Source organism: Bos grunniens, chromosome 9 (genome assembly GCF_055505025.1).
Source record: "Bos grunniens cultivar Pamir isolate PY7600 chromosome 9, Bosgru_T2T1.0, whole genome shotgun sequence".
Lineage (NCBI taxonomy): Eukaryota > Metazoa > Chordata > Mammalia > Artiodactyla > Bovidae > Bos > Bos grunniens.
In genome coordinates, this window is record NC_141173.1 from 40,117,900 (window position 1) to 40,140,000 (window position 22,101).

General features: G+C 40.1%; 1 protein-coding gene across 4 annotated transcripts in view; it reads right to left on the bottom strand.

The window, feature by feature from the left end:
- SLC16A10 (solute carrier family 16 member 10) overlaps positions 1 to 22,101 on the bottom strand; it is a 112,334-nt gene that overhangs the window by 24,292 nt on the left and 65,941 nt on the right. For 2 of the 4 annotated variants that reach the window (XM_086317302.1, XM_086317301.1), the window contains exons 2-3: positions 18,891 to 19,035; positions 13,478 to 13,940 (exon numbers count right to left, since the gene is read on the bottom strand). In XM_086317302.1, the coding sequence (XP_086173428.1) occupies positions 13,478 to 13,940; positions 18,891 to 19,035 (608 nt within the window). Of the gene's footprint in view, positions 1 to 1,154; positions 1,416 to 5,393; positions 5,898 to 13,477; positions 13,941 to 18,890; positions 19,036 to 22,101 lie in introns of those variants that run through there. The other 2 variants (XM_086317304.1, XM_086317303.1) reach the window with 2 other exon arrangements.

The following is a 22,101-nucleotide window of genomic DNA, read 5'->3' on the forward strand; positions in this document are numbered from 1 at the left end:
TACTCGACACTAGTCTAGATGAACATACTTTTATTTCCACCTTGTCACTAATTACACATGTGTGATCAGAGAAAGTCTCAAAACCAATTAACTCCTCTCCACAAGAGTTGAAGAACATAAAGCACAATTAGAACGGAAAAACTGTCAGGAGTAGGGAAATTACTAGACCTCATACTCCAGCAACTCAACCAACCTATAAGCTCAGCCTCAAACTGGTCAAAACGATTTGCGTGCTGGGGGCTGAGATGCAGCAGTGAAGAGGAGGCTCTGTCCCTACCCTTGTCCCGTCTGCCTTACCTGGTTCTTCTTTATCATTTCATGAGGTGTTAAGACCCTCCCCACACAAAACGCCCCAGTATATGTTGTAGATAAATCCACAGTCTTCACCAGCCTTTCCCATACTTACACTGAACACATCATACAGTAGAAGGGCCTAACCAAAACACACTACTGCTGCATTTCGACTTAACATAAAATCAGATACTCTTAAATGTTTGAGGATTTCTTTCTCCACCACAAATCTTAAATCTTTCAGCTGTGTAGGGCCCACATTCTAGGGATAATTTTCACGCCTGAATAAACCATCCATCACTTCTAAAAACTAGCGTTGAATTATGTGTAAATACATATTATTGTTTGTAAGTACATATTATTTTTGGCTAATTAAAAACTCCAGGAGTTGGTGATGGACAGGGAGGCCTGGCGTACTGTGATTCATGGGGTCGCAAAGAGTCAGACACGACTGAGCGACTGAACTGAAATATAATTTGGAAGACATGACAAGCTTACTCTACCTTACTAAAAGCAGCAGCTCTGTTTTCATTTATCTGTAAATGATTCATTTCTAGATTTCTTATGTATTATATATTGTCTTCCTATCATGTTCCTATACTGCTGCTGCTGCTGCTAAGTCACTTCAGTCGTGTCTGACTCTATGTGACCCCATAGACAGCAGCCCACCAGGCTCCCCCGTCCCTGGGATTCTCCAGGCAAGAACACTGGAGTGGGTTGCCATTTCCTTCTCCAATGCATGAAAGTGAAAAGTGAAAGTGAAGTCGCTCAGTCGTGTCCGACTCTTCGAGACCCCATGGACTGCAGCCTACCAGGCTCCTCGGCCCATGGGATTCTCCAGGCAAGAGTACTGGAGTGGGGTGCCATTGCCTTCTCCGGTTCCTATACTAGTGTACTACAATTCAGAAGAAAAAAATACTCAAAAAACCAGCTAGCTTTTTTTGGATGAAACTGTTCTAAAGATATGGAACTTCACCATTAATGAGTCACAAGTGGCCAGAGAAGTAAAGATCCTTATTCATCTCAAGTAGGAGAATGCTGGTGAATACTGCCTAAGGCACAAAACTGGTAAATGGGCAAATTTTCACTAACCTGAGTAGTCAAATTGCAGCAGATGGTGAGATCTGCAGGGAAATAAATGCAAGGTTAGAAAAGCAAGAAAAGCACAGACACCACTGAAAAAAATCTGAAAAAAGTGGGGATAAAGTGATGGTGAGAGGATATCTACTCACTCATGTAATAACCCCAGGAGAACTGAGGACTGCAGTTAGAGGATGTAAGTAGTGAATGAGGTATCTGCAGAAAAAGCAATGCTTGGGTCCTGTGCAAGAATTTTTCATTTCTAACATACAGATTTTAATATAATACATCAGATAAAAATAAGTTGAATGAAAAAATTCATTGACTGTTGGCTGGCCTTAAAGACAGAAACTAGAGAATTTCCATGCCATAGGCTTCCTGCGGGCAACAGGAAGCCATCTCGTTTTTCTGTCTTCTAAATACCTACTGCTGCCCTTCACCCAGAAGAATGCACCTACCAGCACCTCCTCAAAGGGGTTGTCGCTGATTTACACACTGAGGTCATGTCCCACCGCCACCTTCCATCTCATTTTACTGCCTTCAAAGAAAATATCACTATTTGAAAACTACCTTGTTTATTCACGAGGTTACTGTTTACTGAGCTCCCTAAGAGTAGAGACTACAGCCCTTCTCAGCACTGCAATCCCACATCTGAAGGCACCCGCAGGTGCCCAGTAAGTATCTATCAGGTACGCACTTGAATCCGCTCAATTTGAATCTGCAAACTGAGTCGTAATTCCTGAGAGGGAATTACACATGCGAGAAAATACAGCAGTGACAAAGGAATAACTCACCCTAACTCTACCCTAGTAACATCCCTGCCACTTACTGTGAAACTCTGCACAAAAGAAAACCTCTCTTTTGGTCCAGGTTCTTATCTATTAGTAGGAGAGACCAGTATCAATGCTGCTTTCCTCATAAAAGGCTGCTGTGAGAGTTGAATCAGAAAATATATCTGTGAAGTGAATTCCTTCATATTCTTTAGGGAAGTCCACTGGGATGGGAATGAATGAATGAAATGAAATGGAAATAAATGAACAACAAAACATTTCCAGACCACATAACAGGGAAAAAATTTAGCAGGTGTATATGTGTGTGTGTGTGTAGATCAGCACACAGTAAATTCTGTTATTTAAATCAATACACTATAAAAAGAAATATTCTTGTCGTCAAGGAAATCTTGTAAGCATGCTTTTGAATGAAAAAACAAAAATTACTTAAATTAGAAAATCTTGGTGAAAAATCTTGATTATTTTTTATTCTGCAAAGTACCAAAACATTCTGCATAGCTAATAAATGTCAAAGTAACAATAAAGATAATCAGAATAATAAACCCAAATCAAGAACAAAAAGGAGGGAGGGAGGGAAGGCAAAAATGAAATTTAACCCCTAGTATTTAAACTTTATTGTTTAGCATCCAGGCTAAAAACAAAATTAAAATGTCAACTCTGCCTCTTTTATCTGGTTATAGTGCCAGAAGACTGAGATAGGGCAACTCTTCAGGTTATATAATCCCAATGGAAATCATTTTTAAAATGTTTCCAAAACTCTGCAATCACCATCCCAGGGCTGAGGACATGTAATGGGCCTCCAGGCCTTTCTCCTGTCAGAACCTTACAAGAAACAGATAAACAAGGCAGGTGAGGTCAGCTCAGCTGCCCAGACCTGGCCCCATATACAGTAACCTCTGGTTTAGATGAATTCTGCTATGAACCCTGCATTCTCGGGGCTTAGCCACTCAATAACTGTAACTTTGAGCTCTAAATATATCCATGAGAGAAAGATGACAAAACCAGTACAATCGCTGCTGGCAACTCTGAATACCTGGACTGTGTCAAAACGGTGTGGTGACCTCCAGACTGGGAAAGGAACCCCATAAACTGACGAGGGTTGTGTTAGATAAGCCAACTTCATTCCTCTAATGATTCAGTTTCCACTACATACACATTTCAGGCTAGGATAAGCTTCCATTCATTTTCCGTGGATATTCTTGCATGTAATGGTGCCAGGTTCTACCCTTTTTGTAACTATGTGACTTTTGGCAAGCAACTTAACCTTTCTGTGTCTTAACTACTTTACCAGTTTTTTTTTTTTAAGTACCATTAAATGACCTGTACACTCCATTCAACTCCTAATTTACTATCATACTTTTTTTTAAAGGCATCTAAATATTTATATTTTACTTCAAAGCCACACATTTAAGAAGACCAGGCTCAAGCCTCAAGCTCAAGGCTGCACCAGGCACCAGCCTTACAACCCTGAGCAAGTTGTCTTAATAACCCCAAGTCCAGTTCCTCTCCTGCTAAATGGAATCTGATCCTGCCCATCTTGTAGGGTGGCTCTGAGGCTCCAGCAAGAGATAATACTTGTGGGATAGTCTTAGAAAGTAAATGTTAATAAAAGTGTGGGATATAAAAATACTATGTTTAAAAGAAACTTAGGAGTTAAAATAAACCCTCGTGTGGCTGTGATGACTGGGCATACAGGATGCTAAACCATGCTCTGAAGATTGAATGCTGCAGTTGTTCTGGCCTTTTACTCTGACAATACATCAGTTCAACTTGACATGGATGCAGACATAGCTGGGTTACGTAACTGCACGTCAGCTGTCCATGTTTGCAATTCTGCCTCCACACTAACTACAGTTAAATGAGCTTTTCTCCAATTTGTTATGAGGCAATATAAACTTTCTGATGATAAGTGAGTTGCCAAAAGGTAGAGGAGTGAAAAAACTAGATACAGATAATGGGGCTGGAAAGCAAAGGGGAAAAGGGACAGTGGCATCTGGGGGCGGATACGTAAGAGACCGGCACTCCTCAAACTTTCTTTGGATCTAGAGACACTTCCCTACATCATGAATACGTAAGTTACCTTCTCCCTCGATACTCTGTAATCACTGGAGTTAGTGTCTGTGACGGCTTTTCCAAAGAGATGTCCCAGAACCTAGAGAGAAGGTTAAACTAGCAGAAGGTACTCTCAATTGATCAGACAATTCTCTCCACCCACCAGAGCCACCTGGTAAATGCAGGGCAAAAGGCAACATCCAGGTTTACCCTCATACCTTTAAGAGTCTTCAAATTAATATTTCTATTGTGTTAATTCTCTATCATAACAATTTATTTTCTAGTTGACAGAAAAATCAGGATAGGACCCCTTATCAGCTAAATTTAGGTTCCTCAAACTTGAAAAAATTTTGATATTAATCCGACGAGTTGACGGATAAAGCAAATATCCCTATTACAGTTAAATTTTGACATTTTTCTAGAGAATATTATATTTTGACAAATAAAACATGAGACAATTAAACAGAAAGACCTGGCGAAATTTACAAATTAACAAGACAGAAAAACAGATACAGAGGATAAACTAGTGGTTATCACTGGGGAGAGGAAAGGGGTGAGGGGCAAAACAGGGAATAGGGTATGAAGAGGTACTCACTATTATGCTTAAGTAAGCTACAAGGACATATTGTACAGCATGGGGACTAAAGCCAGTATCTTATAACAACTTTAAATATCTTACAATAAATTTTATTATAGATTTATAAATGAATTTATATAGATTTATAATAAATTTATATAATTTTTTAAATCTATAAAAATATTGAATCACTATGTTGTATACCTGAAACTAATATAATATTGTAAATCAACTATACTTCAATTAAAAAAAAACAAGAAAAAACATTATAGATATGGCGAGGGGACAAGAGAAGGAACAGTTTCTCCAATGCTTTTAGGGCCTTCTCAGGAAACTTCAGTGTCTTAGGACACTTCAGCGGGCTTCCCAAGTGGCACTAGTAGGAAAAAAAACCTGCCTGCCAATGCAGGAGACATGAGAGACCCAGGTTTGACCCCTGGGTTAGGAAGATCCCCTGGAGGAGGGCATGGCAACCCACTCCAGCATTCTTGCCTGGAGAATCACATGGACAGAGGAGCCTGGGGAGCTACGGTCCATAGGGTCGCAAAGAGTTGGACAAGACTGGAGTGACTTAGCACACACACACACGGGACACGTAAAGATCTATCAGGGTCTTCAGAGTTTATATGTAACTCTAAAATTCAAGCAATTTGTTTCTTCGCATTTTCCTATAATAGTACTCTGTTATCAATCAAATACATTTGTACATTTTACTATAGATTTGTACATTTGTCCATTTTTTTCTTCGGCTATGCTTAATGTTTACTGTATAAAACCAAACTGAGCAAGAAACTATGCATATTTCATGTTCCACTTGATTTTCTCATATTCACAACGTCCTAGAGACCAAAAGAGGAGACACAGGGGCTGAGAGAGCAGTTCCATGACACCCTGTCATTCACATCAGCCCATTTGCTCGGAGTCCTCTCCACGGCTGTGCAGCGTGCTCTGAGTGCCTGAATGGTCCAGCCCTGCTTCTGTGCTTAGTTCTGATAGAACACGGGGGAAACATGCAAAAGCCAAAGAAAATCCTGGTCCCGGCCCAGTGTGGCTGATGGCAGGCAGCACGCCACCTCTCAGGTGATCCGAAGAGAGAACAGACAACTCTACGAAAAGAACACGAGACTCAGAGTCTGAGACCCACGGTCAAATCCCAGCTCTGAGCAAACTCAGTGCTTGACCCTGACTAAGCATAGCTTATTTAGCAAAGTCGCTTCCTTGGCTCCAAGTATATAATTGTTTATGACATTTGTTACCCTCACCCTTGTGATGGTTATGTGAGATTTTGTGGAGATGCTTGGCACATGACAGATTCTTGACAAATGTCACCTGAATCTCCGTTTGAGGAAGCCACAAAGAGACAAGAACATGTCTGCTGTTCCTATTTACACGGCTCAGCACCCTGAGCTCTACCCTGGGGCGATATTCCTGCTGTGACTACAACGTGGCCAGTGGTAACCTGGCCAGTGAAGTCTAACAGGTGCATTCCACTACTGAGCCATGGAGCACCTGGCATTAATCAAAGCCATAAAATATCTCCTGAGGTTTTACATGCCCCATTGATTGGCTTGTTTGCCTACAGATTTCATTCTAATTTAAAAACACAACTTGTTTGTTCCCAATTACAATTGGACTTGGTATCCACTGAATTGCCCTGTCGGCAGGCAAATAATGGGGCCTTTAATCATAGTCTCAGATAAGTGGGATATTCGTACCAGATCAGAATTTCTTTTGAGGACAATTACTATCTGCCACAAAACTGACACATCTTATGGAGTTTTTTGAAAATGAGCTAATAAACACAAATTTCAACACACGAGTCAGTCATCTCTCTGATACAGAAACTATGTGGGTCAAAGCTTAAAACCTAAAACTTCACTGCCGTATGTTCTGGAGTCCAAGAACCCAAGTGCTGCTTTTCAAGGCGAGTAGTGGTGGAGAGATGTAAAAGCAATAAAACTAAGCCATCACTCTCATACGGCGGATGGGACGTTCTATGCCACTGAGAAGAGCTGCATCGCTGTTGCCAGTTGCAGGCGTTTACCAGGCATCTGACTGATGCAGCCCTGTGGTCAGTGCTCTGGGCCTGTATCCCCATTCTGTTCTCACTCACACCACCCAGGCTCTGCAAGATTTTCAGTTGCTATGCAGGAGAGCAGACACCAACTGTCTAGCTTTCCTTGTTAATGGGGACGGCCATTCCATCCCTCCACACACTCACAACAGTGACAGAGACACACAAATTTCTTCCATTTATAAATTTTCAATTTCAACATGTATATATGGCTATAGGTCAAAAGCAAAACGCATCAACTCTTTTCTCCATCAACAGATGGCATTAGTGGTACTTTTAAGTCTGAGGTCTGCTGAGTTTGAGCTTATTGATTAACTGTGGAGTGGGTATGAATACCATCATGTCATATAGGTATAACATGTGAAACATCATTTTAGTATCATAGCAGAGAATTTTAAAGATCAAAATGAAGAGAAGATGAACAGTGCTTATATAGTGTCCCTTTTGATTAATCCATAAGACATTTAGTCATTCAACAAATATTTGAGCACCCACTGCTATGTTAGGCACTGTGCTAGGTGCTCGGGTTCATTCATTGAACAAGGCATAGAAGGACTCTTGGTTGGCCTTGACATTTACATTCTAACAGAGGTATACACACAGAGAACAAACAATCAGCATCACAATGAAGTTATATAACACATTAGAAGGTATGACAAAGAAATAGCAGTGTGAGAGTCTGGGAGTGTGTGGAGGGGAAATGGATGAAGGGAGTTTAACCAGGTGGTCAGGGCAAGCCTCCTTAAAAGTGAACAGGAAAGACAGCGGAGTGTTGAGAGCAGAGTGTGTGAGGGGATGGGCCAGATGAGATGGAGACAGGAGGGGACAGGCCACGGAGGACTCTGAGTGAAGGGAAGTTAGGCGCTCAAAATAGCCTGGAGTTAAAACTCCCCTCTGGGTCCTCCCCACCATTCTCTACAAAACAAAGAACTCTCTCACCCGAAGAAAAAAATGGACATTAAGATTGATTATGCCCAGATCCCGGCTGGTCCCAGCCTCTGGCCAATCTCCAGAATTCCTTGCCCCAGCTGTTTAAGACATAACTAATCTGAACAACCTTGGAGAAGAAGAGGCCCCCTTAAGACAGTAGATTTCCACATATATGCCTATATATATACTTAACTCTTTTCTTGGGTTAGTGCAGCAACTCACTAATCTGACTGCTGCCCCTTCTTGCCTCATTAAAAGTGATTTGTTCTTGTAAAGTGCCAGTCTCGTTCTTTCTCCGAACCTTGCTTTCTCTAATTTCCTTACCCTACATTGAGAGCCACCAGAAGGACATTAGTTTTTACTCTCAGAGCAATGGGGAGCCACTAAAAGATTTTGAGAGACTTATGTTGAAAGAACACCTGAGGTTTCTGCATACAGACTGCAGCAGGGCAAGGAAGGAAGTGGGGAGATCAGATAGGAGTCTATTACATAGTGATCCAGGCTAGGGGTGATGCTGGCCCAGTCAGAGGGATAGTAATGATGATGTTGAGAAGTGGACAGATTCTAAATATATCTTGAAAGGAGAACCACCAAGATTTCTGGTCTGGATCAGGAGTATGGTGTGAAAGAAAGAGGCGCCAAGGATGCCTCCAAGGTTTGGGGCCTGATGGAATTGCCATTTCCTGAGATAAGGAACGCTGAGGGCAGAACAGGTTTGGAGGACAGGGGATAACCTTCAGGGCTCTTCATGTTAAATCTGAAACATCCAGCAGTCCTCCAAGTGGAGATATTAAGTAAGCAGTTGGCTATAAAAGTTTGGTAAAGAATTCAATAAAGGGGTTTAGACTAAATTAATATAAATTTTGAGCCACTGGCATATACATGATATCTGAACTCAGGAAATTAGATGAAATCATCATTTGGAATTAATACAGGAAAAGATCAAGAGGCAAGTCCCTTGATATTCAGAGTCAGGGTGAAAAAGAAGGAACCAGAAGAAACTATTAATGAGAGGAATGATGGAGAGGTAGGAGGAAAACTAAAAGCATGTTTCTGGAAGCTAGTGAAGAAAAACTGAAGACAAAGAAGCCATAAAAACTTAATCCAAGTGACCTACAAAGGATTAATCTCAAAAATATACAAACAGCTCATGCAGCTCAAATAAAAAGAGCAAATAACCCAATCTAAAAATTGGCAGAAGATCCAAACAGACATTTCTCCAAAGAAATATTAATATACAAATGGCCAAGAGGCACACGAAAAACGCTCAACATCATTAATTATCAGAGAAATGCAGACCAAGACTATAATGACGTATCACATCACACCAGTCAGAATGGCCATTATCAAAAAGCTACAAACAATAAATGCTGGAGAGGGTGTGTGGAAAAGGGAACCCTCTGGCACTGTTTGTGGGAATGTAAATTTGTACAGCTACTATGGAGAACAGTATGGAGGCTCCTTAAGAAACTAAAATAGAATTACCATATGATCCAGCAATCCCACTCCTGGGCATGTAACCAGAGAAAAACATCCTCCAAAAGGATACTGCACCTCAATGTTCTTAGCAGCATTGTTTACAACAGCCAGGACATGGAAGCAACCCCAATGTCCATCGACAGAGGAGTGGATAAAGAAGATGTGGGACTTGCACACAGTGGAAGATTACTCAGTCATGAAAAAGAATGAAATAATGCCACTGGCAGCAACATGGGTGGACCCAGAGTGTCATAATGACTGAAGTAAGTCAGACAAAGAAAGACAGATATCATGTCACAGAATCTAAAGAAAATTACACAAATAAACTTATTTATAAGACAAAAATGGACTCACAGACTTAAAGAATGAACTTATAGTTACCAGAGAGGAAACACAGGAAACACAGCAGGGAAGGGGTAGCAAGGGAGTGGGGGACTGACATGCACACACTGCCATAATTAAAATGGACAACCAAGGAGGACCTGCTAACTAGCAACACGGAACTCTGCTCAATGTCAGTGGCGGGCTGGGTGGGAGAGGAGCTCGGGGGAGAATGGATACAGTGTATGTGTGGCTGAGTCCCTCTGCTGTTCACCTGAAACCACTGTGACATGGTTAATCGGCAGTACTCCAAGACAAAATAAAAAGCTAAAAAAAAATAAAAAACAAGACAAAATGGATAACCAACAGTGACACAGGGACCTCTGCTCAATATTATGTAACAATCTAAATGGGAAAAGAATTTGAAAAAGAATAGATACATGTATAACTGAACCACTTTGCTGTACACCTAAAAAACCAACACAACATTGATAATCAACTATACTCCAATACAAAATAAAAAGTTAAAAAAAAAAAAAAACCTTAACCTAGAAAACAGAACAAAACAACTCTCAGGAAAAAAAGGGCAATTCAGAAAAACTAAAGCAGCTGTTAATGGGAATGGTTATTTGGAAAGTTATAGCTCATCAAAATTAATATATAAGATTTGTACCCTTACTCTATTTCTGTAATTTTCTATCTATGAGATATGGGATGCTTACTAAACTTGTTATGATATTCATTTCAAGATGTATACGATTCAAATGATTATGCTGTATACCTTAAACTTAAGACATGCTGTAGGACAATCATATCTCAATAAAACTAGAAGAAAAAAGATTCATACCCTCCCAATAGAGATTACAACTGGGAAGGCTTAAAAGAATCATTTGACCCCTTCTAGGAAGCAACATGATTTTTCATTTTTAAAAGTCAACTACTAAAAGAAAACTTTCAACCTTGCTCTGAGAATAAGAATGCCACAAAGCATACATATTTTCTCTCAAATCATCACACATAGTCCAACAAGCAAGTGACCTTAGAATTTTTAACATAACCATGAAAGCACTCATTGTATTTCTGAATCCTTCAAAAGAGACCTAGAGAGAGAAATTAGTTCCCTAATTAAAGATGTACTTTTAACAGCAAAGCTCATGATTAAGGACCAATTCCAATCCTATGAAGCTTTTACTAACCACTTTTCCAAAAAGATACCATCTTTCTCCTTTGACTTGTCCACTAAAACCAGACAATTCACCATCATGTCATCTTAAATTTGAATAACTCTCATTTTTATACCAGAACTGGAGAGATGCTTTACATACATTTTTTTGTCATCCTTACAACAAGGATTTATCCCTATTTTATAGATGTTGAAACTGATGGTTAGAGTCTGTTACCTAAGGTTACCCAAGTATAAAGGGACAAAACCAGCATCTGTTTTACTAACTATGCAGTACTGCCTCTTGCATGAAAGTATGACACTAATAATTGCCAGTCGCTGTGTCTTGTGACCCTGGACGAGTTTTTATACCTCTCAGTGCCTCATTCATGAAATGCGGATGATACTCTACAGGTGCTGCACTGTGGTGAAGATTATATAAGGTAATGCCTGTAAAATTCCTTTATAAACTGTAATGGTCGGTATTACTACTCAGAGTACATTTTATGTTCCTTCAGCACAGGTTCTTATGCCTTACAGGCATTTTCCCTTCAACATTCAACATGAATTGAACACCATCTTACCAGTCCTTGTAACGACTTCAGACACCTTTTCCCCCCTCTAAGGAGGGAGGTGGTATCCCACTGCATGAAGTCTGGATTGAGTATCGAATATCCCTAATCCTAACCTTAAACTACAACACAGTGACAAACTCAGCGAGCTCATCAAACAGGAGATTTAAACCACCTGCCCAGCATGTAACTGGTATTTCCTCTCCACCATGGCCTTAGTGCCATAAGAGTTCGAAAGGGAGAAAAATCCCAAATGAAAAAGTATCACATTTTGTAAGAAAACATGCCTGGAAGGAGGGACAGCAGAATAAGGCCTGGTTTGTTATCTGAGTTAACAGAGACCTTGTTGTTCTGTGTACAATCTGATTTACAGCTTCCTGATGACAGTAGTAACTGTAACACTGTCTAACTCATTACTCATTATGAAATTTCATCTACTTTAAGAAAAAGACCAATAACATATTTATGGAAGTTCTTAGGGAACACTCACTCCCTCTTCAATACAATGCAGGTTTCCAGTGGTATATCTGGGGACGGGAGCTGGTGTGCACCAGAGGAAGACCATGCCAGGTGTGTTCTCCAGGTAAACACAGCAGGAGGCAACCAGCCCCTGCTCTGCCATGATTCTGGGGAAGCTGCTCAAAATCTTTGTTAATGATGGATCTGCTTTCCAGCCTGTAAATCATGAGCTAATATTATTTATTCTGCCTACCTCACAAGTTTACTGTGAAAGGTCAAATGAAATAATATATGTAAATTAATTTACAAATTACATTACTAGAAGTTACCAGAAATAACTAGATAATCAACTACCACTTGCCCTTTGGTAAACGTCAGGTACTAGCGACTTAGCAGCAGCAGCAGCAAAGTTGAGATATTGATTTCTCTAAGGGTTTTCACGTTGTAATAACAAACGGAATTTTTTTTTAAAAATCTACTCATCTTTGAAAAGGACACGACAAATGTTTTCTTAGCCACAGACTTCATATGTGATAGGTGTGACATACCAGGTCATTTTACCTAGTAACTCAGGCTCTGCAAAATGCCTCATGGTTCAGAGTCCTAAAAGCTAGTCCTCTCCCTGTCTCCCCATTGATCACCCCAGCTGCCTCCTTAAAACCTCTGGCAAAAAGAGAATAGGAGAATTAAGAATTCTAATTGTCTTAGATCCACAAAGGATTGATGATGTCATTTAGTAGCTGACCCCTTGACCCCAGTAATTCTCTGAACTACACTGCCAAATTGCGCCAGAATTTTAACTAAAGAAAATTGCACAAGCATCCAAAAGTAGACTGAAAGCTAGAAAAACTCCAAATCACACAGTATACACATAAAAGAAAAACTTATCCTAGTACCATTTTTGTTTATCATTTATCAACTATGTTGAACTATAAATACATTTTCAGTCATAACAACAAGAATAAAGGAAGAAACATAATAATAAGCACTTCTGAGCAAATTTTGCCAGGGGCAAATACTTTAGACACTGCTTACTCTTATTATAAAGAGGTTGAAATTTGCCTTTGCAGTATAAATAAGCAATATAAAGTGCTCGAGGACGTGAAATCCTAATTTCCTATGAAACCCTTGCTCTCTCTTGTTATTTGGAACTTGCTAACATCTCTCAAATAATCCTCCAAATGGAATTCCCATTTTTTCAGAAGTATCTCACAAGTAGACAAAGTGCTTCTTTGTGTCAAAGTCACTGGCTTTTACTATTTACCTAATTTTTTCACCCCTTTGTTGAAAAATAATTTATTGCTGTTGACAAAATCATTGCACCATCTTTGTCCCTGATTATGATTAATAAGCCATTTGAACAAAAAGGGACCTGTCAGCTTTTTTGTATAGATGACATTTGTTCCAACATTTTAGTGTTCTTAAAAAAAAAAAACAAAGTTGGTTTTATTTGTGTAGGTTTGGTGATCTGTTAAATACCAAAGCATACCAGGAAACATATTCTCTATGTAATGATCGGATGACTGTGCTGACCTTGTCTTAGGAGACCTTGACTTTCAAGAGTCCCTGAATTACAACCAGGAAAGCATTTAAGGCCAACTTCAATCTGAGCTCTCTTGCTCTTCTGAGAAGCTTTTCTGTATGAAATAATAATACCCGTTACCAGCAAAGCCAGAGCGGCGTACTCACCAAGTGAACATAAGGCACAAAGTACCCAAAAAGTGCAAGTGGGATTCCAACGGCCCACACCGCGTATGCTGTCACCTTGAAGATGGCAAAATTGAAGATTTTTTTTGGAGGACTGAACTTTCTCCTGGAAAAGAGGGAGAGTCTGTTGCCTCCTTTGGTTGTACCGTCTTTATCTTTGGCACTGGAAGCAAAAGGTCGGTAAGTGAAGCCAGCCAGAAAGAGGACAAACACGAAGATGCAGAGGACCCTGAGGGTGTGGAAGAGGCCCACGCTGTCAGTCAGAACCCTCAAAAGGAAAGGCAGCAAAATTGTGAAGATGCTGCTGCCAGCGGTGACGATGCCGTTCACCAGTCCAAGGCGCTTCTTGAAATAGTGTCCCAAAATGACCAAGGAAGGCTGGTAGGCGAAGGAGCAGCCACAGGCAAATATGATCCCGTAGGTCAGGTACAGAGGCTCAATGGAGCTGTGCGAAGATGAAAAAGACGTAGAGCAGCTTTCATTATTTTCATCATGTGCTTGGAGGAATAAAGCCTTACGGTCAAAGGGGGTTTCAGTTAATCAACATATTTTCTACAAATAAAAATTAACCAAAAAGAGGTTAAAATCTTAATAAGAATACAACATTACAATATTTTAATTTCATCTGAACAGATAATAAAAAACGCCTTAATATGTGAAAAATGATCAATAAGGTCCTCAGTGATTTGATCCCTGCTCCTCTTTCTATTGACTTTCAGGTGAACCACGCAGCACTGGATAAAAACTGTGATGCTCCCAACTTAGAAATAAACAGCGGTGCCAGGAGGGGCCCCAGTGACACTGACAATCATTAAACTACCTAAGAAACACCTAGTCTCAATAAAAGCTTTTAAAAAGGAGAATTGAACTATGAAAACTCTTTTCCTTAATGGAATTTTCCCAGGGACTTATTAATCAGCAATGTACTCAAAGAGAAGGCCACGTTTGATATTTTCTCCCCAGGCTAATGCGAGGAACGTTCGCACGGACAGGCAGTTGTGCGTCTGCTGCATTTTGCTGGCCTAAGGGCTGCAGACCAACCTTCGCCCTGTGCTGCACTGTTCTCAGTGTTGTGCAAGATAATGAGAAATCATATTCTGATCGCAGGACTGCTAAATGAAGTGCATTCACTACTGATCCCAGTCTGTAAGCTTCAGGGCCAGGCAAGTCTCAGCAAAAATAATCAAAGGTTAAGAATTCTATATTTAACCAAATACTTAATTACACACTTCTGATGAAAGTCAAGGAACATAGGGAATTCCCTGGCAGTCCAGTGGTTAGGACTCAGCACTCTCACTGCCAAGAGCCTGGGTTCGATCCCTGGTCAGGGAACTAAGATCCCACAAGCTGCACAGTGCAACAACAACAAACAAAGAAAATGAACAAAAGAAAAGAGAGGGCTGAAGCAAGAGGAGGCTGCAAAGTGGAGGAAATGTTTTAAAAAAAGAAAGTAAAGGAACACAGCATTACATTCTTTGAAACAAGGAGTAAAAGAATGCTGAAGTGTTTTTTCTTTTGAAAATTCAGAAGGCTGTGTATCAGTAGTAAAGGCAAGCTCTTTATATTAGAAACTAAGGTAGATAAAGTTGGTTAATAATTAAATTTTGAACAATAATTGTAGCTAGCAATATGCTGAGGTAATCACAAGGAACTCTAGAATCTGATAAAATTAAGGCAGGCTTGCAGTCCTCTCACTCTGAGATGCCCCTTCCCCGTCTATTAATCTACGTAAAAACCATCTTCAAATCAGGTTCAAGAGCCAGTCCCTAATTCTCCCAAATTAATCTTACCTAACTCTGATCACTCTTTACTAAAATCTCACTCTTATTCAATAAACATATTTAACAGCTACTATGTTCCAGATACTTGGTGAAAAAAACATTTTAAGTGTGGTTATGCCCTACTTCTAGTCTGCTTAGTGAAACAAGACACCTACCTGAAATAACAAGAATGTAAAACAAAATATAAATAATATTTCACTCATTCTGCAACAGTCTTTTCACATTCAGTATTTTTCCAGATAACTGCAACAAATTTCTTAAGGTGCCAATTTACTTTTATTTAATAATTTTAAAGGAAAAATCTAAATACGTTTTTCTCTGCCTTCTTCAAAGTGTATGTTAAAAATAGTATTGACAGCACAGTATTGTCATAAACAATGACAATATCTATAGTTACACTACATTATTGTAAAGCTGTCAGTTGGAAAACCAGAGAGCCATGGATATAAATAGAGACATTATTTTGCACACCATTTAAATACGGAGTGCTGGGTAAGGTTAGCCTTGGAATCTCTCCTACAGGGTAAAATACATCAGCTTTGTGATGGCATTTTCACTGCTGCTGGAACCTTCTTCACTTCTAATTTTCACTTTAGTAACAGATGGTTCAAATTGTTGAAGTTTGACAACTGAGTAAGTGCCGTGTAAATCAGTAAGATAGCAAGTATGTGTGGGAAAAGTATTCAAAGAAGAGACACTGACGCAGCACCCTGGAATTGCTACAGAAGGCTTTCTTAAGAAGGCAGAATTTGAACTAGAGGAAAAGAAGGTCAGTCCACTGTTCAACATATGTGGTAAGGTAAAGATCCCTTCAAGGGGTGGGGATGGGGGAGGAAGAGAGAGAAAAAGAACTAGGTCACCACATAACATACACTTTATAATTTTTTTTCTCAGTGGTCAAAGAAGTTTGAGAAACATTGCTTGCTGTAAGTTGGTCTGTGTATATGAATTTTGTCTACCAAACTAGGTAATAAGTTACATGAGTTTTTTATCTCTTCGTTTCTCTCTCCACCAAAGCCTGAGTGTTAATACTTCAGCAAATGCTAAGGTCACTGACAATGGGTATCTGGAGGCTTCTGGGCCATGCAGGGGTCTGATGAGGCAGTAAGAGCACAATACTGTATTAGAGATAAAGAAGAACTAAAAGTAAATGATCTCACAGAATTACCTAAGTAGAATCTTATCCCAAACAAAACTGGTTCTTTATTTCTTTAAAAAACAACTTTAGAAGACAAGAACAAAGGCAACTTTAAAGGTGGAATACTTATTTTCTAAAGAGAAATAAAAATAATTGTTTAGAATCCAAATAAAATGTCTAAGGTGAAAGAAAGGCTCACTTTAGAGTTGAGGAAGGGGTATATGTGGGGAGAGTGAGGGTAAAATCAGTAAACCACGGATTCTGTTGATTCTGAATACTTAAAAATAAGCAGGGTGGGACTCCCCTGGTGATCCAGAGATTAAGGACTCCGAGTTTTCACACAGGGGCCTGGTTCAATCCCTGGTTGGAAGCTAAGCTTCCTCGTGCTGTGTGGTGTGGCCAAAATAAAGATCGAAGAAATAAATAAACAGGGCAATGGCCAATGAACACATGAAAAGATGCTCAAGATCATTAATTAACAGAGAAATGCAAATTAAAACTACTATGAGGTATCTCCCTCACAGCAGTCAGGATGGCCAGCATCAGAAAATCTACCAACAATAAATGCTGGAGATAATGTGGAGGAAAGGGAACCCTCCTATACTGTTAGCGGGAATGTGAACTTATACAGCCATTAGTGAGAACAATATGAAAAAACTAGGAATAAATCTACCATATGACCTAGCAACTCCACTACTGGGCATATACCCTGAGAAAATCACAATCAAAAACGACACGTGTTCCCCAGTGTTGACAGCAGCACTGTTTACAGTAGCCAGGACAGGGAAGCAACCCAGACGTCCACCGACAGAGGAGTGGATAAGGAAGACGCGGTGCATACACACAACGCAACGTTACTCAGCCATAAAAAGGAACGGATTTAAGTCAGTTCTAGTGCGGAAAGGTTGAGGACAGGAGGAGAAGGGGACGACAGAGGATGAGATGGCTGGATGGCAACACTGACTCAATGGACATGGGTTTGGGTGGACCCCGGGAGTTGGTGATGGACAAGGAGGCCTGGCGTGCTGCGGTTCATGGGGTTGCAAAGAGTCAGACACGACTGAGCGACTGAACTGAGTGAGTAAGGTAGATGAACCTATAGTTATACAGAGTGAAATAAGTCAGAAAGAGAAAAACAAATAAAGTATATTAACCATATATATGGAATCTAGAAAAATGATATTGATGCAGCTATTTTCAGGGAAGGAATGGAGACACAAATGTAGAGAATGGACTTGTGGGCACAGTGGGGAGGGAGACGGCGGGATGAATGGAGAAAGTAGCAGCAACAGACAGAAACTCTTAGGTGAAAGATGGACAGCTGGTGAGAAGTTGCTGTGCACCACAGGGAACCCAGGCTTGTGCTCTGTGATGACCTGGAGGGATGGGATGGGGGTGGGGGGTAGGGAGGCTAGACAGGGAGGGGGTCTAAGGATAATTATGGCTGTTCTGCACTGTTGTGTAACAGAAACCAACACAACATTGCAAAAAAAACCCCTTTTAATTTAAATTTTAAAAAAATAGAAAAAAATCAACAGGGCAAGCAATGTAAGTTTGATTTTTTTTTTCCTAGTAACTACAATAATGCTTTTCAACTAGAGCTCGAAGATAGCTAGGGAAGAGAAAGGGACAGGAAATGAAGATAAACCACAAAAGGAGACAGAGGGTGGAAATCATCTAAGGGTTTTCCTGTTAAGTGCTGCCTGTTAGCCAGAGGTACCCATTAAACCAGGGCTTCTCTATCTGGGGATTATCCTGATAATGAAAGAGGATTTGCAGGTAAAACAGGAGCTGGAGGGAGAGGTGCTTCCACGGTAAGGGTGCCCACCAGCTCTCTGCAGTTAGCGCCTCTGCAGGGCTTCTAACAGACACAGGGAACAATGTTTTGATAGGAATTTTTATTTTAAGCTGCATTTGATCACTACATTTTGTCATGCTCTTTTTAAATTTCAGCACTGTTCTTTCCCCCTCCCCACCCCCACCCCCCAAAAAAGTGCAGGTAGGAATTCTCTACCTGGATTAAAATAAACAGCAAAGTCTAGATCTCATTAATAAAAATATTTCACATCAAGCCTATGAACAACCATTTCAAAATATATGTTCTTGTACGCTTTGGAACTCAGAATGAGTTGATCTTAAATTAAGGCCATTGCTTTAGACAACTTTACTGCTAGAATCTGAGTTCTTTGGGATTTTTCTGTGAATGGAAAAAAACAAAAGGAGAAATATTTTTTCTTGGCTCCAGGGAACACATGTACCCTGACTTGGCATCTCACTCTGAGGCACTGCAAGCAAAAGCATTCAAATTTACAAGCTCTGATTTGCTGCTGTGGACAGTGCGTAAGTGACACGCTTCAAGTTTTAAGCACTTGAAAAGGAGGACTTTTTTTCCTTGTAAACAGCAAAGTTTCTGAAAGGAAATCTGGAAGATAGCGCACAGATTTTGAAAAGCAACATGAAGAAACCAAGTCCTTACCTTACAAAAGAACTTGATAAGAGTCCAACAAATCCAACAGCAGCGCCCACGACAGCTGTTTTCCGACAACCAAATATGTCTGTGAAGACACTGACAATCGGGCAGCAGAAGAAAATCATCCCCATGGAGAGAGAACTAACCCATGCTGCAAGAGAGGGGGAGATGGGGGACATTATGACACGGGGAATTCTAGTTGTTCTTATCTCATAAAATGCAAGACATATTGAGAAAAGTACCAGTGCAGGAAAGATATTACTCAGACTGATGAATGGTTTCATAGATCAAAGCATTGGCAAGGACTCATTATAATTAGCAAAGCAATTATTTGTGTTCAGTGGAACTTCTGAAAAAAGTCTGTATCCTTAAATAAACCAAACATTCTCCTGGGACCTAATCTCTATCCTGGTAACTATGGTTTTAAGCAACTTCTAATCTGCGGAAAGAAATCTGTCTGAAAAAATTGAAATATATTTAGGAACCCATGCCCAGGTGATCAAACTGCAAAGAAATAACCACCGAACTCAACAGTGGTGAAACTTGAAGAAAAGGAGTTATATGGACACAGTAGTTAAGAATCAAACATCTGCCTAGAGTCTGGGCTTTGTGCTTTTGTTAAAGGAATCAAATCCACACAGGCAATTTGTTGACCTAGATAATAGTTACTGTATATTCACTTTATTCATAAAGCCATACACACAGTTTATCTTCTTTTTTGAAAGTATGTTATCATTCACAATAGAAAAGATTTAAGAGTCAGGTCATAATTTCCTGTTCTGATGCTATAAAGACAAAAACAAAAGGAAAGCAAAAGAGAGACATACTGAGCACAAATGATCATAAATTTGTGCCAAAGAAATGAGTGATCTTGTAAGACACTGAGTCTGTGAATTGTTAAAAAGTATAATGAACTAGTGAGCCCTAAGTGAACATGAGCTATAAAATAAACAAATCCCTCAAGTCCCCAGCTCTGAACTATGCAACAAATTCTTGGGCAAATCATTTCCTCTGAGTCTGTTTTCTCACCTTGAGAGGGGATTGAACACAGATCTTTCCAGAATTATTAAAGATTAGAGAAAATGTGTCTAAACCTCCAAATATAGCACAGAGTGCTTAATAATGCAGAGTTTTAACAGCAACAAATTGTCTTAAAAAATGAAATGATCTCCAGCATTCCACCCAGCTCTGACAGTCTACTAGTAAACCACTCTATTTCCTTAGCAAAGGAAGTTAAGTCCAGACAGACCCTGTACAAATGACTATTTGCTAATAATGGTATTCAAATGGAGCTTCACCAGACTAACAATTTCATTTAATTCTTTGCCTTCTTACATTTTAAGTTATTTTAAAATTATGTATATTTTATGAGCCATAATTTCTTTCCTTTCTTCCCTTACCAGAAAGGAGACAAAACACAATGAAGAGACTGTACAAACAATGCAGGCTTAGCTTAGGTGTTGGTGGGAGGGATCAGAAGTGGACAGGCTCTGGGGGAGAGGTGATGGGCCAGATATTACCACACCACAGCCCCGGATGTACCCACTCAAGGAGAAGTATGACTTTTTCAGTCCATGTTATATAAAAATGTTACTGATTTTTAATCATTTAATCTCATTCAAAAAAATTTCAGTCATCTATCATGTTGATGAAACAATCTAAACCAGTCTAGTCAGACCAGAAGAACAGCATCCTAACCTTTATTTTTGGATGAAGGTACTTGACAATTAAGTGAAACGCCAACACTAAACAGGAAATCACATTAAGAAATTCAAGAGCAAATATTTATATTGCGCTAACGTTCAAAGAAGTCAAGGCATGTTTCAAGAACAAGTCTTTATGCATTATCTAGGTGTTGGTCTACCTTTAACACCAAATGTGAAAGTTTTTACAGAATCTTATGTCCACTGAACAAGCACTAAGTGCAGGATATAATCAAACACAACTTTACTTTTGTCTCGACTATTGCCTTAAAATGCACGCATGGAGAAGATGTTCCCTGCCACTGCATGAGCACTTCAGCAGGCCCACCTGACCCCTGCAGCCAGTGCTGAGCAGCAGGAAGGCCTCAGGTGCTTTAGGTTACAAACTAACCTTCACTAGGTAATCAGAATCTTTTTTCCTCAGGAGAGGAAGATCAGCTTTGTCTCTTTTTCGTGGCCCTTCTTCCCCTCCCTAGCTATTGCTCTCTCCAAAGTGGGCAGGCATGAGACAGAGGGCTGCTCGGAGACAAGGTAAGGAGACTCCTACTTAACAGGTCCTGCCAAAAGGCCTGAACGGCGTGTCCGAAGCGGACGCTTTCCCTCAGGTGCACTTCCATGGGTTCTTCCAAGTCTCACCTCAGAGCTCCTTCTGGCTACAGCTCCACAGACAAGGACAGTTCACTCTCGTCCTGGCTTTCTGGCTGTCACTTAAAAGACTCACTGTTGGAGCCTCGTTGCCCTTCTAGACGGTTTATTTGGGCAGGGATCAAAACAGCTCCTCTCTCCTCCACTCAGCCTCCTCTGCTCTGCAGGAAATATTCATGTTTCCTCTGCCCTGACAAACACTGGAGTGTGGGCAAGTTCCACAGAGCCCTCCTCTTGCTGTGGGAGCAGCTGGCCAGATGCAGTTCTCTGCTTGTTGGATTTCTCACGGGATTCAGAGCTCAGTCCTCTGTATCCCCTAACTGAAGAGAATTTTTTAAACCTCTAAGTAGTCCCTCTAAAGCTCCTCTCACTAGGTTATCAAGTGAGAGAGTGTGTACCCAAACTTATCCCATGAGGGGTTGGGTGGAAGGAAGCCATAGCATAATTTCATTAAAAAATCTTCACAAAATGCTCTTCCTTGACCCATAAATATCCTTCTTCTGGGTTTTAGAGCCTCTAACTGATCCTTGAACATGAACTATCCCACTTTTGAATTTCATGCTTCTGTACCTTGATGCCTCAGCTAAAGTCCAAACATCTTTTTTTTTTTTGGCTGCACCGCACAGCTTGAGGGATCTTAGTTCCCCCGGCAATGGAAGCAGGGGGATCCTAACCACTGGACTACCAGAGAATTCAAGAAATTCTCTTTTTAGAAATTTTTTATTGGAGTATAGTTGACTTATAATGTTGTGTTAGTTTTGGACAAACAGCAAAGTCAATCAGTTATACATATATTCACTTTTTTTTTTTAAGATTCTTTTCCCATATAGGCCATTAGAGAATACTGAGAGGTCTCTGTGCTATACAGC